Raw genomic sequence first — 19,546 nt, 5'->3', positions numbered from 1 at the left:
AGAGTTTTGGATCGTGATAGGCCACTCAGAAATGCCCGCACATGACTGTAAACGTTGACCAATCAGTGCCGTTTACATATTAAATTAACTACCAATGGAGACTAAGTTGAAAACGAACTCCTTCTGTCTACGCAAAAGCGGGTTTTTTATTTTATGTAGAAAGATGGCGGATCGACTCTTGTTTAGCAGACCATTACTTGGTGACAAAATGCTTCTAGAGAGGATGCAAAGTGCAAATTTCTCCTTGAATATATTGTACAGAGTAATATAAACGCTTTTTAAACTCCGCATGTAACACACGAGGTATCTCTTACCATCAAACTCAAAATAAATCTTTCTATTGGGAGAAAATGTCCACTGCCCTTAAAATAAATTGTGTTTAAATCTAGCTGTACACGAGCGATTTATGATACATCTTTCAATACAAACATAAATGATAGCTACCTATTGTTTAGCGGGGAATTCTATCTCTGAGATATTCTAAAACCTGAGCTGTTCCTTTCGTTAAAATATTGTGCCTCGGGTTTCGGAAAGAGTTTCCTTCGATTTGCAGTGACCTGGCAAAGAAGTGAGAAATCGCCATAAATTATGATACAATCAAAGAAAGTCACTTAGGGCTGATAAAAGATTTCTAGAGGCCGGACGGTGACGAAGGCCACTTCCAGAGCCTAGAAATCACTATACACAAACTTCATTTTACTGTTTTTGTTTTCTGAGGCACGGTAGAACTTTGAACGTGCTGTAGTTATACAGTAAACTATCGAACATTGTAATATCCAACTTCGATGCAATACAATTCTATGTCTAATCTAACTCTGATTTCTATGCTGAAGTACCATATCAAAATTGTTGCAACAAAGATTATGGTGGCCTTTGTTTGTCATTTTCAAGAGAACCCAAACACTACTCCCCCCCCCCCCCACTCAAAAATGTGGTCCGACTTCCCTGTCACTGAGGAAGTCGTCAAAACCTGGAAGGCTTCAAACCATTAAGAGGGATGCCTTTTAGGACTCTGTTGATATCCAATGTGACAGAACGGTTTTTGTAAGGCTGAGGAGGGATCACTTAACGTAGAAAGAAATCACGTGGCATGATGTATCCTTGTTGTTATTAAGAATACACGTCGAATGCCATTGAAATCAGTGCTAAAGCGGAGGGATGGTTCAAAGAAATTCCAAGCGACTGCATAGCATACAAATTGACACGTACACGTACACGTACACTTACGCTCAATAAGTATTGGGACAAAATTTCGAAGACATTTTATGCAACAAATTTGGAAAGACTTTTTTAAAATCCTTCTCATTAAAAAGGTACCGTTGCAAAACCGAATCCAACGCAACGAATTTGTCCCAATACTTTTGAACGAAAGTGTACATAAAGCTTTTTTGCGTACAAGTTTGTTAAATTCGAGTGAAGTTTCTACTTCTCTGAAGTCAAAAACTGGAGCAATGTCCCTGAAAGTATTTGAGCGAACGAATCAATTGCTCCCTTAAAAAACCGGGTTAAGAGAGTATCTTTGAACCTTAAACAATGCAAGACCCAAATTCGTCCCCTTGGCAGAGCAGCAAATTTGTTTTTCCTAGACACATATTGTCAATAGTTATTAATATGCTAATTTGTTTTTAAGCTGAAAGGTATTCGTGTATAAATATTGATAAATTTTCATTGCCTCGTGAAATGTTTGTATTCTTTTCAACAAAAACATTTAGGAAGAAAGAGTGAAAAAGAACGGTGAGCTATGCTTACTTCAGAGTTGTCACATTTCCAAGTTCAGGAGGCACATGAGAAATATTGTTGTTGCTTAGATCCAAGGTTGAAATCCGTTGTAGCTTTTTCAGTCCGTCGACATCTATTTCGATAATCTAAATTTAAGGTATATATAATAAAAAATATTAGTACACAATTATGACGAAAAGTCATAATTCAGTAAAAATGATTCTCAGATCAAAACAATGAATGAGATAAGAATGACGCAGGAACTATTTTCGCCATGTCTTATGAGACCAGAAAACAAATTAAATCTGATCGATGAATGGTGTCTCTAAGAAAGAAAAATTGTCAAAAAATCTGTGAAACATTTGCAAAATACCTGCAACCTTAAGAAGGCCTGACCGTAGTCCCGACTTAGATTTTCGAGTCTTTTTAGAAATTCATAAAACAAACTTGGCGGAATTTAATAACACTTCTTCTCAAACATGGCGACGAATAAAGGTACCATAATATTTGGTCTACTATGTGGAAATGAGAGAAATGTTAAAAAGCAGATTACACTCATTTTCTCGTAAACATATCCTTCAAGACAAGAAGTTTTCATAGGGATTTTTTTTTTGCGAATCATAAATAAATCTGCAGTTGAAAGAACCATATATGTCGAATACGACATAAACATCAGACACTATACATTAGAGGCAAGGCGTACTTGCTATTTCAAAGTAAAACTGTACAATATGTTACTAAATAAGTAATGACCTATATGGCTGTTTGCGTTTGTAACTCCCACTCACCTGGTTTGAGCTTGCTAGGATTGTCTCCAAAGTACCAATTTCGTATAGAAGTTTAGGAACTTCTTTGAATCTACGTACAAAGCATGTTGAGAGATTTCGAATTAGTATTGATAGGTGTTTTTGCAGCCGTACAAAAAATTAACGTACGGTTGATGGAAAAATCGAGGAATAACTAATAGATACATAAAGATGGTAGCCAAATTCTATAGGAAAAGTCTCGAAGATTACTGGCTTTAAAAAATGCAAACACTTTACAGCATACTTAAAACTTTTTTGACTGACATTCCACAGAGTATAAAATGTCAGAATAAGGTTCCGAAAGAACACGATGAAAAATATGTACCCAGTTGTAGATTGAAATATCGGCATGCAGTACTGAATGGACAACTTTACCGGTCATATTTGTCTGATTGGAGTATTTTGATGAGGAATTTGTTGTAAAATGTTTTCTTTTTTCAAAGCAATTAATCTTTGAGTCTTTACATATGGATTTTGGCTTCTAATTTGGGGTTTCCTGGGACCGATTTCTTTTAAACGTAGCAGGATTTTATGTCAAATGCAGGATTTTGCACTTGCATTTTATTGGCTAATCTAAAGGAGTTGAACCTGCTTATCACGAATTCGGTATTTGTTTTTCGATATTTTTTACAGTTTGTGAGATATAAGCTTTTGCATTTCGATAATTGAATTGAATTAACCGACAAAAAGTTTTCGGTTTGGTGACACTGTGACGCAATTTTGACGTCACTGTGCATTTCGAATAGTCTCGCCTCAAACCGAATCGAACGACGGCGATTCGCAAATTGAACACTGCAAGTGATGGTACTCTCATTTCTGTTCCATTGGCTTTTAGTTTGAGCATTTCAGACACCAATTCTGAAGCCTTTAGTTGTTCATCGTTTCTGGAGAACAACATGAGTATCAATTTCGATTAATTATACCCGAGGGAAGAGCTGGAACAGGAAGCCATAGCTTTGTGGGCCTACACAGGTGATCAAAACAAAGTCGTGACACAGCATGGACACATTCCGACCCGCAGACTTAGAATGATTGTAAACATTTAGTATTTTTCGATCCTAAAAAGCTCCTGCTGTAGATTTAGATGCAGTTATCAACGCGTGACCATGACTTCTTCACGATTCGGTGGAAGATATACGAAATTCATGGCGAATCAGAGACGCACATTGTGACGTCAGAATGTCACAAAACTGATTCGGCTTTTGTCGTTTTTTTCCCGAAAAGGTGCAACTTTAAAGCCTTATAACTTCTAAACTAATTAGAATTTCGCAAAAACAACGACTTTGCCATAATACAAGCACCAGATGCTAACTTTTTAGTCAATATCAGCGATGCTTTATCAACGGAAATGAATGAAATGTTTGACATCAATAATGTAAACTTTGATTAAAAAGAAGCCTTTGTTTACCTGTTTGAAGATATTGTGATTTGCGAAAGACACTGCCAAGATTTGCATTCCTCTGGAATTTCTGATATCATATTATTTCTAGGGAGAAAATTAAAGTGGTATTGGAAAAAAGAAAGACAAATATAATGATTAAAATAAAAAGCACATGAACAGGAATTGGCCTATAAGTCAACAAACACGCAAGAAAGATAAAACCTATATTGTATTATACAAGGATCAGGCACGCAAAAAAATTCAAACCTATTTCGTGTGTACAGGGAAGCAACGCTAAAACTCGGATCACTATGCAAAAAGTATTTCCCAATGCAAGTTCTATAAACAAAATCCGATTTATTATTCTATCTTTTTACTCAAACACATATCATCCAGACTTTTCTATCTCACTTACAGCTATTCAATTAAACATCCCTTAAACAAGCCTCGTGTTGACCAGCAATGCCTCTCTCTGGCTTCCCCCAAAGAGCGCATGCACAAAATTACCATAAACATTAAACAAAATGTTAAAGAATCATAAAAATGATCAGTGATTTCGTTTTCTCTGGTATCGCTATCTTCTTTGTTTACAAATATGTTAATGACAGTAACCTCTAAAAGAAATTTACCCGAGATCAAGAAACGTGAGCTTCTGTAAAGCAGCTAGTTCTGACGGGATCGTGGTTATTTTATTCGAACTCAAACTCAGATCTACTAAGGTATCCGCATAGGTTGACAACCTACGAAAAAAATGTTAATAACAACGTTTGCGTACCCACACTTTCGTATTGCATTAGCGTAAAATGAACTTTGTAATTTCATCAAAATATGCAAATACGGTTCAAGAGATAAGGCAAGTCAAAGCTAAAAATATCTGCTTCATTATGAATTATGTGAAAAACATGCCAGTTTCCATCACACAAAAATAAAATCCCTTTCACCTTGCGGGCGGGAAAAACTTTAACTTTTCCAAACCGTTTTAATGTGACACAATCACAAAGTTAATGGAAGGGTTGCGATTGAATGAAAAGACTAGGTCACGGACGAAAATATTATAACTGTACATTTACATTGTAAACATAGAAAATTGCTTAATTAACATAAGGATCAGAAACCTTCTCGAATTACACTGAGCATTTTGATAATAAGGCGTGTGTTGATGGTGCTCATTAATAAATTCCACTTCTCTTGTTTCTCTCAATATTTCCCTGGGCGCACTGAACAAGATTTCAGGAAAAACTTTTGACAAACTTAATTTCTATTGCTCATAGAGAAAAGGGGTTAAGCTTGCGAGTAAACAAATGCTGCTTTTCCAGTGCGCCCACCAAAATTGCCACTGAACCAAATTCACTAATCCCTCAAAGGTTCCTTCGTCGTGCCCCAGAGCAGTCAAATCGTTCTTTGTTTAAAACAACTTTATATTAACCAAACAGCAAACAACCAATTCACACACGAATTGCACAGCGCTCGAATTTCCAAACGGAATTCGGATTATCTTGGTCAAACTTGAAAGATTTTAAACTTGAAACTTTGTCAAACTTTGTCAATTCTCGATTTTCCACTTTGACAAAGATAATGAGTTTTATGTCAGAAATTAGTGCGTTCAGGGCCTATGCAGCGGTTGCAAAATTAAGTGCATGTCATATCTTGAAGGCATTTGGTACAGATAAAAGGTTTTTTTACAGCCAATCGACGACCATCGGTTGACCAATCGAATTGCGCAGGGAGAAATATCATGTGAACAGTTTCCGCCTTTCTGTAATACGGCAAAATCCAAGCGCAGCGCACAGTGACGATATGGGTTATCTGGAATAATCAAGCAGCCAAATTCGCGCTTTAGGGGCATCGGCAATGGTCCGAGTTTTTCTTGTACACAGTTTCATGTGAACAGTTTCCAATTCCTTTCATGAACGCGTGCTCTGATTAATTTGGTCAACGTTTTTTGGATTTGCTGTACTTATGCATGTCGAATGTCTTTAAGGGCACGTAAACATGCAATGAAAACACTGGGCTTTTGATTTTAAACAGTATTTACAAAAATTGGATATTTGAATTACTACGGTATAACAATACTACCCACCTTGTCTAGCTACCCCTTGACTATATGTTTGCAAGAAAAAGAACTTTTTGACTAAGATACCATACCTAATAGGGACATCACTCAATAAATTCTTGCTGAAATCGACTACCGATATCGGGACATCTGCCACAAAACAAGATTCTGGTATTGAAGTTGCCTTTTTGCTACTGAAAAAAAACATTGCTGGTCCATTAGCAGGTGCCGGAAGCATTTAGAGAAAGAAGGGCTGGAACTGCATGCTTGGATGGAATGAATCAATTGCTGACATTGAAGAAAAATATCGCATTTGATGATTATGGGGGAGGAGCAGACAACTTATCGTAAGTTTAAATAGTTTTCAAAAGAATAGAAGAAGAATATCTCCTGGGCGTGATCTCGAATGAATTTAAATCAGTTGGCCGTTTATGATATTGGTTGCATAATGAAAATTTACATCTGCCAGTACTGCACACGTGAATAACAGTTGGTAAAAGCAGCTGAACGATAATTTACCATGTTACTGTAAACAAATTTCATCTGCTCGAACATTTGCCTGCTCTCCAACGGGACAATAAAAAATGATCTTTGGAGAGAACATGTTTTACTAGGTCTCAAAGTTATCGCCATAATTCTGCTTCCATTAACAACTAAATCAATAACATTTCAAAAGTTTTAAATTAACGCTGTTTCAAGGAATCAAGCCAACAGTTGAGTTTTCTGATTTGATCCACAAAGAGTCACTGAACACATAGACAAGAACCTGCAGTATGGGTAAACGGAGACAATTCTATAAACGAATTGAGGTGATGTATATTCGAGGGGGAGGGGGTAACTAAGCCTAGTTTTAGACAGGGATGTGCCATTTTGGTTCAAATTTGGACCCATAATTCCGCACGTATCTGAAATATGTGACCCACAACTCCGCAAACATGATGAAAGCCATAACCATAATTCAACAAGGCAATAACATTTCTAAAACGCATAACAAAACAAACTTTAAAACACATAAAATTTTAAAAACAAATTTTTTATGTCTTTTGCCCCGAAATCTCAATATTACACATATTTCATGCTTTCATTTCTAACTGGACATTCATTTTGTTAATGCTAAATTTTCCTCTTACGTTGCAATATCTTCCCAAAGTGATACCAATGATTCCACACATATTTCAAAAGCTGATAACGATAATTCTGCACTTTTCAGACAAAAGGTACCCCTAAATAATGGCACGTCCCCGTACCTCGAAACCTATTATTAAGGTAACCCCCCCCCCCCCCAGCAAATCATCGCAAAAGTCAGTCATCAGCTAAATACATATAAGAAAACTTATGCTGTTTCAATTGGGAAAGATACTTTCAAATACTGATAGGACCAGATAAGAATCTATTCGATGGTATTGAAAATTTAGATATTCAAGATGCCTTGTCAGTATTTATGCAAACGGACAAGGGTTCCAACTCGAAAGAAACTGACATCTTGTAAATGTTTTGCCTTTAACAATTGTGATGCAGTCGAATGTTAATTTTTTAAAAAATGACCCTTTGAATTTCAAAGCACAGTTTTTGATTGGTGGATTGGTGCATCTATTTTCAATTAGCGTCCCTCTCCAATGAGCGCCTCTCTCTGACGAGCAACCCCTCTTTTAGGCCAAATATTAAATGAGCGCACCCGGCGCTCAGTAGAGGGAATATGGTGCGAGCAAACCCCAAAGCTTTTCAATAAAATTGTAGAAATAGGACAGGTGGTATCTCACCTATATTCAATTTTTCTAGTCGATGTGGCTTTGTGCAGATCTATAGGGCCTCCTAGTGAAATGGTATTGTCATTAATCTCATTTTGAACCTTGTTCGCTGCACCATCGTTGCTCTTCTCTTGATCTAAGGTACAAAAAGTTGTTAATTGTGACTATTTTTTATTTACTTTTTATGTCTTTGTGACTATTATTATATCTATTACAAATATATTTGCGAATAAATGGTTCAATTTACGGCATGATGAATTTCTCCTGTATGATTTGAATTTGGCCTAGTACAATTTTAGCATAAAATAACAATTGACCTATTGACCTATTGACCTAGTTCCAACCTCAAAAAAGATCCTTCTGATTACTTCTAAGGGTACGTGCCTCGTTGGCCGTTGAACAAATTCTTCAAACAGATTCCCATCAAAAATTTATGAATGTTTATTTGCAAAATGAACGGGTGGGCTGAAATTGCTTTTTGAAATCATTTGGTCGACAGAATTGACACATGACGATTTGCACCAATCAGCCACAAAAAATCTTGCCATTGATGTCATTGAATCTCACGTGATAGGGAATGTACGACAGACATATGACAAGCAAGCAAATTGAGTTTTGTTCCTCTGGAACCTGTTTGAAACCTGTTCTCTGGAAATTTGAATTTTCTCAAGTTTTTCAGCAAAATAAATTAGCACTTTATCAGCAGATTTAATGATCCTGCATAAACTTAAATCTTAATGAACATACTGCCTTTAACAGAATCTTCAAAATAATTATTGCGAAAATACTTAAGTGGTGAAATCATAAAAAGGTTTTTGAAACTTTTGAATTTCGATCAAATAGCCAAAAAAATCAAATAACCACAACAGAAAGTAGTTAATGACCATATCGAGACAAGTGATAGATTTGTTGCGAGATGTACCACTGGCTTTGGTGGTAACCGTCATATGAGGTTCATCACTGGTATCTTCTTTATAAGAATCCTGGTAATTCTCTGGATTCCATTGGAATCCTGGTAGCTTTCTTTCAACGGTTGGCCCATACAATTTTCCCAAAGTCTACACGAGCACCATGCTAATGTGAAAGTTGGTATAGAGATGATGTTCAAAAACGGTTAATTCATTTAAAGCATCTTTGACTTCAAATTTTAGTTGCATCTCAATCGTTCTTTTGCTATTGAGAAAACTCTTGAAATTAGTTGCTATTGCTGCTGTTATCTTTCGAAGTCGACTTAAACATTTCTTTGCTGTGTCCTTTCAGTACGTCCTTTGATTATGGCACTTTAATCACAGGCCCATCGTAAATGATTGAAACCATTGAAATATTATTTTTAAGGTTGATCTTGCAATAGACACTTCATCTTCAATTCTACAAGTGTGTTACAGGCATGACTGGCCCTTTTAGCTATCAACAAGGCATTCTCGCTTTATGCACGTGCAACAACAATTCATCCAAAAAACATCGCTTCTTGCTAGCAAGGCGAAATTTCGTTTTCGTCCAATTAGATGCTTTGTTTACACTTTTCTTTTAGCCAATCAGAGCTCACCAATTTTGCCTGGCCTTTTGCAAGTCATAATACAAGAAAAGAGCAATATCATTCCAAGCGTCATGGTGTTTATCCGAAGCTGATTTTAATTAAATTTACAATATCTTCTCACAAGCTACTTCAGTATGCTTGTGGCTAAGAATTTCGCAAGGATTTCTGGCACAAGTAATTTCAACTTTGATGCAAATCTGAGACAATAATCTTCGTTTTGACTGGACTTTGTTGAAATTTTCTATCAAAATCAACTAACAAATTCAGCCGAACGTCTACATAAATACCGATAAAATGGTAACTACCGTAGCTCGCAAACCATTTACTGTTTAATTTACTGCTCAATTTTGTTCTTGTCCGGATTTTTTTTCCTATTCACTCCTATTTCTCATATTAACAGTGCTAACGCTTCACCCATTGCATTTCAATCTTTTGGCTTTTCTGACAAAATTTGCTTTTACAAAGCAAACTTCTCAAAAGTTTGACCATAGAACACGTCAGAAACAATCTCTGAGCCATGTTAAATCTGTAATTATTGCACCTGGTCTTGTGTTTCTTACAAAACATTTCTAAACGAAAAATGTTTACATTTCATCCATCCTAGAATATTTCATACTAAATGTTTCATATTACAAAAATATAATTTATCCGCAACAGAATATTAATTATGTAAGTAACTCTAACCCTAAACCGGTTTGAAGTATGGACTAGCCTTTTACATAAGCCCCATTGCAAAAAAATAAATCAACACAAATGATCTAAAATATATTTTGTGTTCCTGAATAGTTGAATAAGAAAGAGATTCATCATCTTATAAAGATACCGAAACTTCAACTTTAATTAAAAGCTAATTGTCAGATGTACCAAAAGAAAGCTTTTGAGCTATACAATCTCAGGAAAAAACAAATCAATACCTGGCAGAGGTATTCTGCTCTTCAGGAATGCCAGCACTGCCTGTGTTCCTTTCTACGACAAAAAGGCATAATCACTACGATCAATATTATGATCAATATTGGCCGTTAAAACAATTTCTTCGTTCGCAATTTGCACATGCGCAACACATAGTCATTGGCTACGATTAAAACGTTTCACATGATACCACACACAATTAAGGTTGCATATTTTAGCTTTTGCAAAACTCAAGCATAGATCATTTTAAACTTGAAATCGTTATTTTATACTGCACGGATAGCAAAAGAGACTAGAGATAAACAGAAGCTAAAGCGAAAGAAAAAGACACTACAATTTGTTCAAGAGCTACAGTTTTGCCCTACTTCATAAGCTGCTCCAACGTTTGCACCAGAATCTGTCAATCTGAGACTGTAGAAAAACCTGGATCGACTTTCTCGCCATAAATGCCACATTTTCATGGTAATACCATAAGCAATAGACAAATATGATGAATAGTAAAAAACAAACTTTGGTGCGAAAAACATTGTAAATCGAGCCATTGTTAAACAAAGAAAATACTCATGAATCTGTGCAAATATCCTGCTTGAAGCTGTAAAACCCGACGCCAATAAAAGACGTTGTTGTGTCTTGGTGTGTTTACTGACTAAATTACTATATTGGTTGCATACAGCGAAGACGAGGAGAAGCGATGAATGCGTGCTTGAATATGCTACGGTGAATACATAGAAAACGTCGAGTGTAAATAATAGTGGTAAATAATAGTGGTACAATGGGGAAATGAATGTAGATAGACAAATGGTCACCAAATTATACGCAAGCCACAAGTAATCAAACTCCTAGCAATATTTAAGGTACTCACTGCAACAACATCACGTCGTATTCCACGCAAAGGATTGCCATCAAGTGACAACGTCTTTAGATTTTCCATGTTGCCAACAGTGAATGGTAGACTGTGAAAAAAACAGAAGATAATAAAGCTTCAACTTGTGGAAGACGAAGTGATTGTAAGCATCACTGCGAAAATGTAGCAAATGAAAAAAGGCCGGAATTTTGTAATGTTATATTTTAAAAGAAGATCATATGGAAACAGATTTGCTTGGTTTTGTTGTGAGGAAGAGGAATCGCTCCTGAATTAATGCAACAATTTGTTATGTAAACAAATTCATTTCTAAAAAAGCTTACAGTTGTTGCATAGGTCGATGTTGAGAATACAAATGAGCAAACTCGAAGGTAAATTTATAAGATATATGTCAAAACTGCTTTCAACAAAAATAATTCGTTTAAATACGCATGCAATGTTTCAAGATTGCACGAAAATTGCGTTCATGATCGAATTCTAAATTTCACGAACTAGTCAGCTTGGCTGTTTTGTGAATGTGGTTATGATGTTTTACTTAATCGTAACATTGTTGATAAAGAAGGCCTATTTTGCTATACAGTCATACATAGAGAGGCAGTTGTTTGTGAGATCCAATCGTTCCAGTTTGCAGCACAAAGTTATCTCTTCTGGAACACTAAAAGAAACAGGCAGCATAAATTATAAAATAGCACGGAAGAGCAGAAACAGATCATATGAAAGTACTTTCCGCCTGGCACTCCTTGGAGTATAAACGTCGGATAACTTCCAAAGGTAACTACAAAATGTATAGCATGATGCAGATCGAAAGAAACGTGAGAGGAATAGATAGAATTAGATGCAACGTTACTATGTCAGTCCATCTTCGCATAATGCTTAATTACCCATACCTCTGAATTGTGTTATCTTTAACATCGAAGGTCACGAGTGTCGGTAGGTATTTAAACATGTCAGCATCAAGTTGCTTGATTCGATTGTTACTGAGGTAGAGTTCCTAAGACAGAAATCAACAATAAGATCAACGTCGTAAGCATCAGGAGATACACTCCCGTCATTTCAACTGTCTTTTCACTGCAAGATATTGCGTCGGTGGCACATATACAAAAACGTAAATGGAAAAGGAGCACTCTCTAAAACCTCGTTTAACAATTTTCTAGTACTTCCATTAGAACGTCTGTTTGAATTTCCCCAGATTCTAAATTCATTTTCAATATCTTTTGAGCATGTTCTAAAGCTTCATTCTAAAGCATTCAACAATGGTTCTTTACTGTCAAGATTTTAATTGAAGACTCTCAATTTTAGGGCCTTTCCTATAGATTGTTTAAACGACTTCTAAGAGATACCCTTTAAGCCATTTTCTGCGGCAGCATAGATGCACCCATTTTTAGAGACTTTTGCACAAAAAATCAGTCAGGTTAACTGTACCAAAACACTAATAATTAGTCTTCTCAAGGCGTTACAAGACTGGACATTTTTTTAGACTTTAAGAGAAACCTATTTGATGTACGATACAGAATTAAAAAAAGGCACCACAGCATTTCCCTTGTAAAAAAGTTCCAGGAAAAGAGCATTTTAAGAAAAGAAATTTGCAAATAGCCATTTTCATTAACGATTGAATTCAATGATGTTATCAAAGAGTAGGAGGTTATTTGCCAAGCGTTCAATTGCCTTGGCATGAACAAAGAAAAATCAAAATAAAGAAGGAAGAACTACTTGCTCTACAGCCCTACAAAAACTGGACAGTTGATTGACATCAGAAAGGAGTAAAGAACATACTTTCAAATTCACGATGCCACCAAGTGGAGGGAACTCTGATATAAAATTTGCTCTGCAGTCCAATATATCAAGGGCAGTCATTTTATCTAGGCCTAAAAAGACACTGATATTAACACATTATAAAACTGTATAAAAGAAACCAATTAATATATTTAGAAATTATATCAAATGGTTTTTCCAAAGTACAAATATTTTTAGACCGCAATAATCAAGCTTTAGAAATGTGTTTTTACCGTTAATGAATTTAAAATTGAGAATCATATATGCTATAACATACCTCCCGGTAAGGCCTTCAGCTTGTTGTTTCCCAAATTAAGATATTGCAATACTAGGAAGAAATGAAAATCTCTAAATTTTCTTATCACCATAAAAGCCATACAAGAAACAGAACAGGATAATATGCGATGAAAAACTTCATTAGTAAAGAGCTGCCGTACCTCTTACCCTATAGATAAATAATTTCATACGGTCATCAGAGCTATGTTGTTAATACAAGGATCCATGTATCAATTGTAAAACAAATGCAAGCATAATGCTGATAAATCTCTATACGGACTTAAAAACACATATAGAACAATGACAGCTTAATGACAACACAGAATAGTGAACTTCAAAGACAACAAATGACTACCTTTCCAATAACTGTTTACAGCGGTAAGAAATAAGAAATTTGAATGCAAGGACTAGAGGACTTCATTTTTTTCAAAACAAATCTTTGCACTCCTGGTTTCAGTGATAATGTTCAGCTGACTTTGTCTTCATAGCCTGAGACACTATGTTGAGAATCTGATGACCCTGACGACTGGAGTCACTTCATTTTCCTCAACAGCCCAAATTATAACCTGAATTCTTATGTGTGTGGTTTAGCTTCAGAAATATGAAAAGTTGCAGCTAGACCAAATTTGGATGCTGAAAGTCCGAAACAAAGAACAAATATGGTGTATCAGAATATTCTGTCTAATTTTAGTACCAGTTGCCTGGTAATCGCATTAAGCGCAAAAATCGGATTAGGAACTTAGAACCGTCCTGTTCTATACATCAAATAGCGTTATTTAAGTATCACACCATAAACTTATTGGCGAATGGTCACCGGTGGCAGTAACAATGAGAACACAGTTCTATTCGCTTTCATTTTGCGACACCCGATAATAATGGCACTTAAATTTTCTCCATGCGTTCAATGACACGACTTGAAAAATGGAAACATAAACTTACTACCTGCACGTCATGGATACTGACCAATCGGAAAAAGGATGCTGTTACTTTAGGAGACAGAATATTAACTCAATCGGGTGTTTTTTTAGATAAAGTAATATTTCTAAAAACAGATTTGCCGTCTAGCTACAGCAGTTCTTCTTTATATTAAGGTCTAGCTTTTTCATACTATTTCTTCGGAACGTCCTGTCATTTATCTATTTTTTCTTTACCAAAAATATCAACGTATTAACGATAGACAAAGCATAAAACTGTGAGCTGCTTAGGCCATACCAAAAATTCCTACAGCAAGCTAAAACTGGCAGCGAAAGCACCGCCTGTCTTGCCAAATCATGTTTAATTTGGCAAAGCATTTATTTCAAAATAAAGTAGATCTTACCAGAGAGATTACGAAATCCTTGAGGAAGATTTTCCAGCTCATTATTTCCTAGATTGAGTTTTCGCAGTCGTTGCAAGTTTCCAAAGCTTTCTGGTAGCGACGTTAGCCTGTTGTCACCAAGATCCTACGCAAAGTAAGAATATATAAAAAAATTTCCACTTCAAAGGATTTGATACTGAAATTTAGTATTTTATGATTTGTTTTTTGATAAAGCCAAAATATCCATGGCAGATAACCAACAAATGAACGAGACACGCAAGAGGGAACTGTCTGTGCTAGTAATTCTACTAGTCTCAAAAACACTAACTGTAGGAAATACAATCTAGAAAAATCTTGTTTTACTATCGGAGAGTTTCGGATTCTTCAAAGTGATCATCTACGTACTGCAAATGATTCATAATGTTCATATGTATTAGATGTCACTGATCCATTCAATTCAGTTAGTCAAAAAACTTACCAAATCTTCAACGTTAACGAGATTTCCGAAATCGTCCGGTAATTCTGTAAGCACGTTCCCGTTTAAAAGAAGCACTTGGATAGACGGTAACATTGTCATTGAGACTGGGATGACAGAAAACTTGTTGTGGCTTAAAAGAGAAAGATTCACAAATATCAATTAGGCTATGATTAGCAAGCATATTCTACCAAATATGTGATATGGTTTACCTGTATAATCAAGCAACATAGCATCGATTAAAGTCCTTTTGTCAAATCAGTCAGCCGTTCAGGGTTAGGCCCTTTGGAGCGTTTTCAATTGGGAATAGGTTGAAAATTACTCTTATGCTGCCGATTGGAAAACGAAACAATAGTTTTTTGAATAGTTTAACCAATGGGAAGTTTAATTGTCGTCGAAATTCGTCTTCAAAGTGAAAAAGTACACGCCCATGTAGGAGCATTTGATAGCACTCATGGATTAGGGTAATCTTTGATGTACAAACCTGCATGACAATCGCCCAGTAGGACATTTATTTGTCCCCAGTTGGCCAGTAGCTGGTCTCGGTAGTAAGGAAAACACAGTGCTCTTGCCTCTCGAGGCCTAAGTGAAAATAAGGTCCTTCTCTTTTATTTCCTTGTAAACAAACCTATTTCGTTGAGCTTCAGCTGATTGATCTAAACTAAGGGCTACCGTTATGAATTACTGTTTTCAAGGGTTATCGCAAGTCTGAAGGCACCTAATCTTTATTTACGGAATTACGTAATTACCTTAGATTAAGCCTGGACAACTCCTGTAATTCACTCAGTTCATCTGGTAAAGACTCAAGCTTGTTGTCATGGACCTGCACATCAAGAAGGGAGAAAACTTTAAAACTATCAGGATAACAACTTCACTGTTTAGTCTTGTGATAATGGGAGTAGCACAAATGCTCCATCTCATAGCAAACTTTTCTTTGTAAAAATCAGCTCAGATTTTTCCTATAGCTTGTTTTACAACTTAAAAAACCTTTCAATTTGTTGCCATGTATTCAAAGTAGGTGCACTATACTATAATTCTTGATGTAGGAAAAATACAGATGTGGATTGAAGGCAACACAATAAAATAGTTCAGCTTGATGAGTTCCTTTTTTGCCAATCAGCAGCCACTAACCTATCATAAATTGAAGTATGTGAGAGAAAAGACTCTTTCTCTTTACAAAAGTTGGGTTTTTTATGTTTGATTCAGAAATTTAAATTAGGAATCCTAGTTTAGGCCCGAATTTAAATTTGGAGCTCTAAATGAGGCTAATGTGTTAATTAGGCACCTAACTGTGGTTTGCAAATTGTCACATTTCCTTGCTTGACTATACACACAAGAGCATCTCTGTCTATGAAAATAACAGTTTACCATGTTTGTTATATCTTTTTTATTATATGTTTGATGCCATATACAGGTAGAGCTGTACACACTTCTGGTACAAAGAACAGGAACTATGTTGCTACTCTGAGTTTCATGCTTAATGCAATCATCAAGCAACTCTTCTGTCTACACACCATCTAGCATTATACAGCAGGTCAATAAACAGTTTTCTTTATTACTTTTTTCCATTGAAGCCTAGCCAGAAATCTCAATTTTTAACAAGAAATACGAACTTTCTCTGGTTTTATTACCCCAATACCAATCCTTACTATGCCTGTGTGTAACAAATTTTAACAGATAAAATAATCTAAGCACTCCATCTTATAACAAATGAGAAGAAACAAAGACCTACATACATCAAGCACATTCAATGCTGGCAAATTCCTTATTTCTGATGACAACTCCTTTATTTGGTTTGAAGCAAGGATAAGTTTTCTCAAGTCAACTTGCTCCCACCACCGGTCACCACTACCAGTGTCAAGGGACACATTTTTACCCTCTTCAGGAACATCAATATTTATCCTCCAAACCTACAGAGGAAAAAAGTACTTTTCTCAGTTTTAAAAACATGGTTATTGTGAGAGCCCTTGATATAATTTCAAAATTTTTAAAAAGAATGATTCAACTGAACACCTACACAAAGCATTGAAATATTAGAATTGAATAAAAAGGCTTGCAGTATAAATAACTGAGGGAAGGTGATGTAAATATACATCACTTGATAATTAAATAACATATTTGATAACCAATAACTACATGCCAAACAGTTTTGAGGGGAAAACAATTTGACATCATTTTTGTACAATCCAAAACCAGCATGTCTTTTCAATCCATTTTCCCATGAACTTTCTTGTGGCCTAGTCTTCAGTCCCCATGTCATGACTTTACTACACTTTCTTCTTTCATACAAAGAGGATTCCCACACTTATATTTACGACTTCATGCCCCATTCTAACCTTCTAATTTATTATTCTATCCAGTTGCACTAATTCCTTTGTCTTTCTTCCTTATCTTTATTATTCTGTTCTCGCTGCCAGGCTGCTTAGGAGTATCATTACTTTAATTAATCTTCTTTAGATACTTGATTCTTAGGAGAAAGCAAATTGAACTTACTTGGATTGGTACTTCTTCAAGACTCCTGTTTGACAAATTAAGTTGACCACTATGTCTTGCATTCTTTATAAGAGCATTTGGAATCCCTGCACCTTGACTTTCTATGCCAAAACCAGTGCCAAAGCCAGCTTGTGGTTTCCACTTGCCTTTCCCTCTTGAAGCCATCTTGAAAAAGAAATCACAACTTCACTTGAATAATCAAGAACTTTAAATTCTACAATGAATAACTTTTAGAATGCAAATCACAAGTTATTTGGTTAAAAAAGGTGAAATGCTGGGCCTTCAAACTTGAACAAAATCTATTAACGGTTCCATTCTGTCAAATATGGAGTTAGTTCTAGGCTGCTGATAATGAAAATAGCACTATCTATCTTAAAGCATTTTTGGTGATTTTGCTTTAGAAATGAGAAATTTTGAGGTATTGATCAGAATTGTGTGTTGCTTCCTATATTTCAATTCTGCTGTAATTTCCATTCAACACTTTTATTGTTTTGCAGAATACACGAAGCCAGCAAGATACAAAGTTGCATGACTGTGTTTAAATGAATTTACTGACCAACTAAAATACAGGGTGTACACACATAAAAAAGGGGGTATTGTAAATTTGTTGTTGTTTACAAGACTATGGATTCAAAGACAATCCAAATTGTTAATGACTGGAGATACTAATGAGGACAGTTTTACGTTTTGCTAATGGTCACTACACATAAGTGTGGTCCTAATGACAGAATTTTTATCCATTTGGCACTTGAATGGTAAACCTGCAAGTTTTTCTGCAATGATGGCTAAGTAATTTAGTGGTCAAAATTGACCTCGCTAGATATTCAAAGTTATTATAGACTGTGTTATCATGTTAGACTTCATGTACCATATCCAAAGATCTTTGGCATAGCATTGGCAATGAATGATATGGCAATGGCATGGCATTGGTGTTAGATGAGCATATGTGGTGAAGAAATGTGTGATGTGTGAAATGCATAGCTGTAAAGTGACAAAGTCTCTCTAAGTTTTTCATGAAATTATACACTATTCTTTATATTGTCGACTCATTATATATTGCCATTCAATGCAAAGCAATTAAACTTCATGCATTGATGCATTGACACATTGACTTCTGCATCATCCCCACCCAATGTACAAATAACTTGCTTGCAAATTACTGGGGGAAGGGGATGGGTTGATGAAACTTTTTGTTTGTTTTTTATTACCTATGAACCTTGGCATAAACCTGGCCTAGCCTTGGTCTCCCTTCCATTGCACTCCAGCTGCCAAACTGTGAAGTATTTTTTCTGCATGGAGAACACCTGAACAATGATTTTAAATTTGCTGATAATGAACATTTCCCACGAATTCGTGCACGAAAATGAAGAAAAGGCTTTCAAAGCGACCTTTTATTCTTTGTTTTTCTAGCTATCAGAAATCAAAGTTTAAATGGTGGATTTTTCATGGGGAACATGACCAGATAAACAAATATTGTGCGCGTAATCTACGGCAGGTTCTTAATAATGTGCAGGTGGAATGAAGAATAAAAATCATTCTTTCTTTTAAGTAAGCAAACCAAATTTTTCAGTCTGGCCCAGTTGCATTATGGAATGCCCTGCACTCTGGCTGCATTATGCTCAAGGTGAGGAATTTTTGGTATTTCCAAAAGTAAAAGCTTTGTAACCACATCTTGCTTTTAGGCAAAAAGAAGAGTTACTCTGTTGGGTTCCTAAACTGAATATGATTGAATCAAGCATGGATGACCGAAATAATGTGCCATTTGAACTGAATTCAGGTCAGCTTTCAGGTGGAGGTGGCTATGAACATTAACAGCTAGAGGTTGTTCCTCTATACATCTTATCAGAAAGTGATATATTTCAACAATGTTGCACAAAGGCCAGTTTAGTTTTACAAAAAAAATAGTCTCATGCCAGAGGAGATGATTACACACTATGACGAAATAAATATTCTATGTATAGAGCACGCACTCCCAGCGATAGATGAGCGGAAATACTGCTTTGAAATTAATTGATTGCGAAGCGATAAGCAAACACACAATAGGAAAAAAATTTAAATAAAAAATTGGTTGCATTTCTACTTCAGAGACCTCACCTTGCAACTTCGCTCGTCTGTTATTGTGGAAATCTAATTTTGAACAAATGCAAGATTTGGGTTCCCGTTGTCTCGTATTGAGGTCAAATTAACCTCATTTCTGTTCCGGTTTCCTCAGCATCA

At 35.8% G+C, this 19,546-nt stretch overlaps 1 protein-coding gene across 2 annotated transcripts; it reads right to left on the bottom strand.

The window, feature by feature from the left end:
• Positions 1-249: 249 nt before the first annotated feature.
• Positions 250-19,535, bottom strand: LOC135694949 (leucine-rich repeat-containing protein 40). 2 transcript variants are annotated; one of them, XM_065213845.2, is made up of 19 exons: positions 19,424-19,535; positions 17,330-17,494; positions 16,573-16,746; positions 15,586-15,659; positions 14,840-14,969; positions 14,383-14,506; positions 13,066-13,116; positions 12,789-12,880; positions 11,903-12,006; positions 11,602-11,670; positions 11,016-11,106; positions 10,159-10,210; positions 7,720-7,843; positions 6,052-6,153; positions 4,536-4,646; positions 3,934-4,011; positions 2,508-2,577; positions 1,750-1,865; positions 250-557 (listed from the first exon to the last, which is right to left on the bottom strand). In XM_065213845.2, the coding sequence occupies exons 2-19, from the start codon at positions 17,492-17,494 to the stop codon at positions 452-454; spliced, it is 1,833 nt and encodes a 610-aa protein (XP_065069917.1). In that variant the 5' UTR covers positions 19,424-19,535; the 3' UTR covers positions 250-451. The 2 variants fall into 2 exon arrangements, with proteins under 2 accessions (XP_065069917.1, XP_065069918.1); XM_065213846.2 differs by having other exon boundaries at positions 6,052-6,150.
• Positions 19,536-19,546: the final 11 nt, after the last annotated feature.

This window comes from Rhopilema esculentum, chromosome 8 (assembly GCF_057945365.1).
Source record: "Rhopilema esculentum isolate cy_ngs chromosome 8, ASM5794536v1, whole genome shotgun sequence".
Classification (NCBI taxonomy): Eukaryota; Metazoa; Cnidaria; class Scyphozoa; order Rhizostomeae; family Rhizostomatidae; genus Rhopilema; species Rhopilema esculentum.
This window is presented reverse-complemented; position numbering and strand designations above follow the sequence as displayed.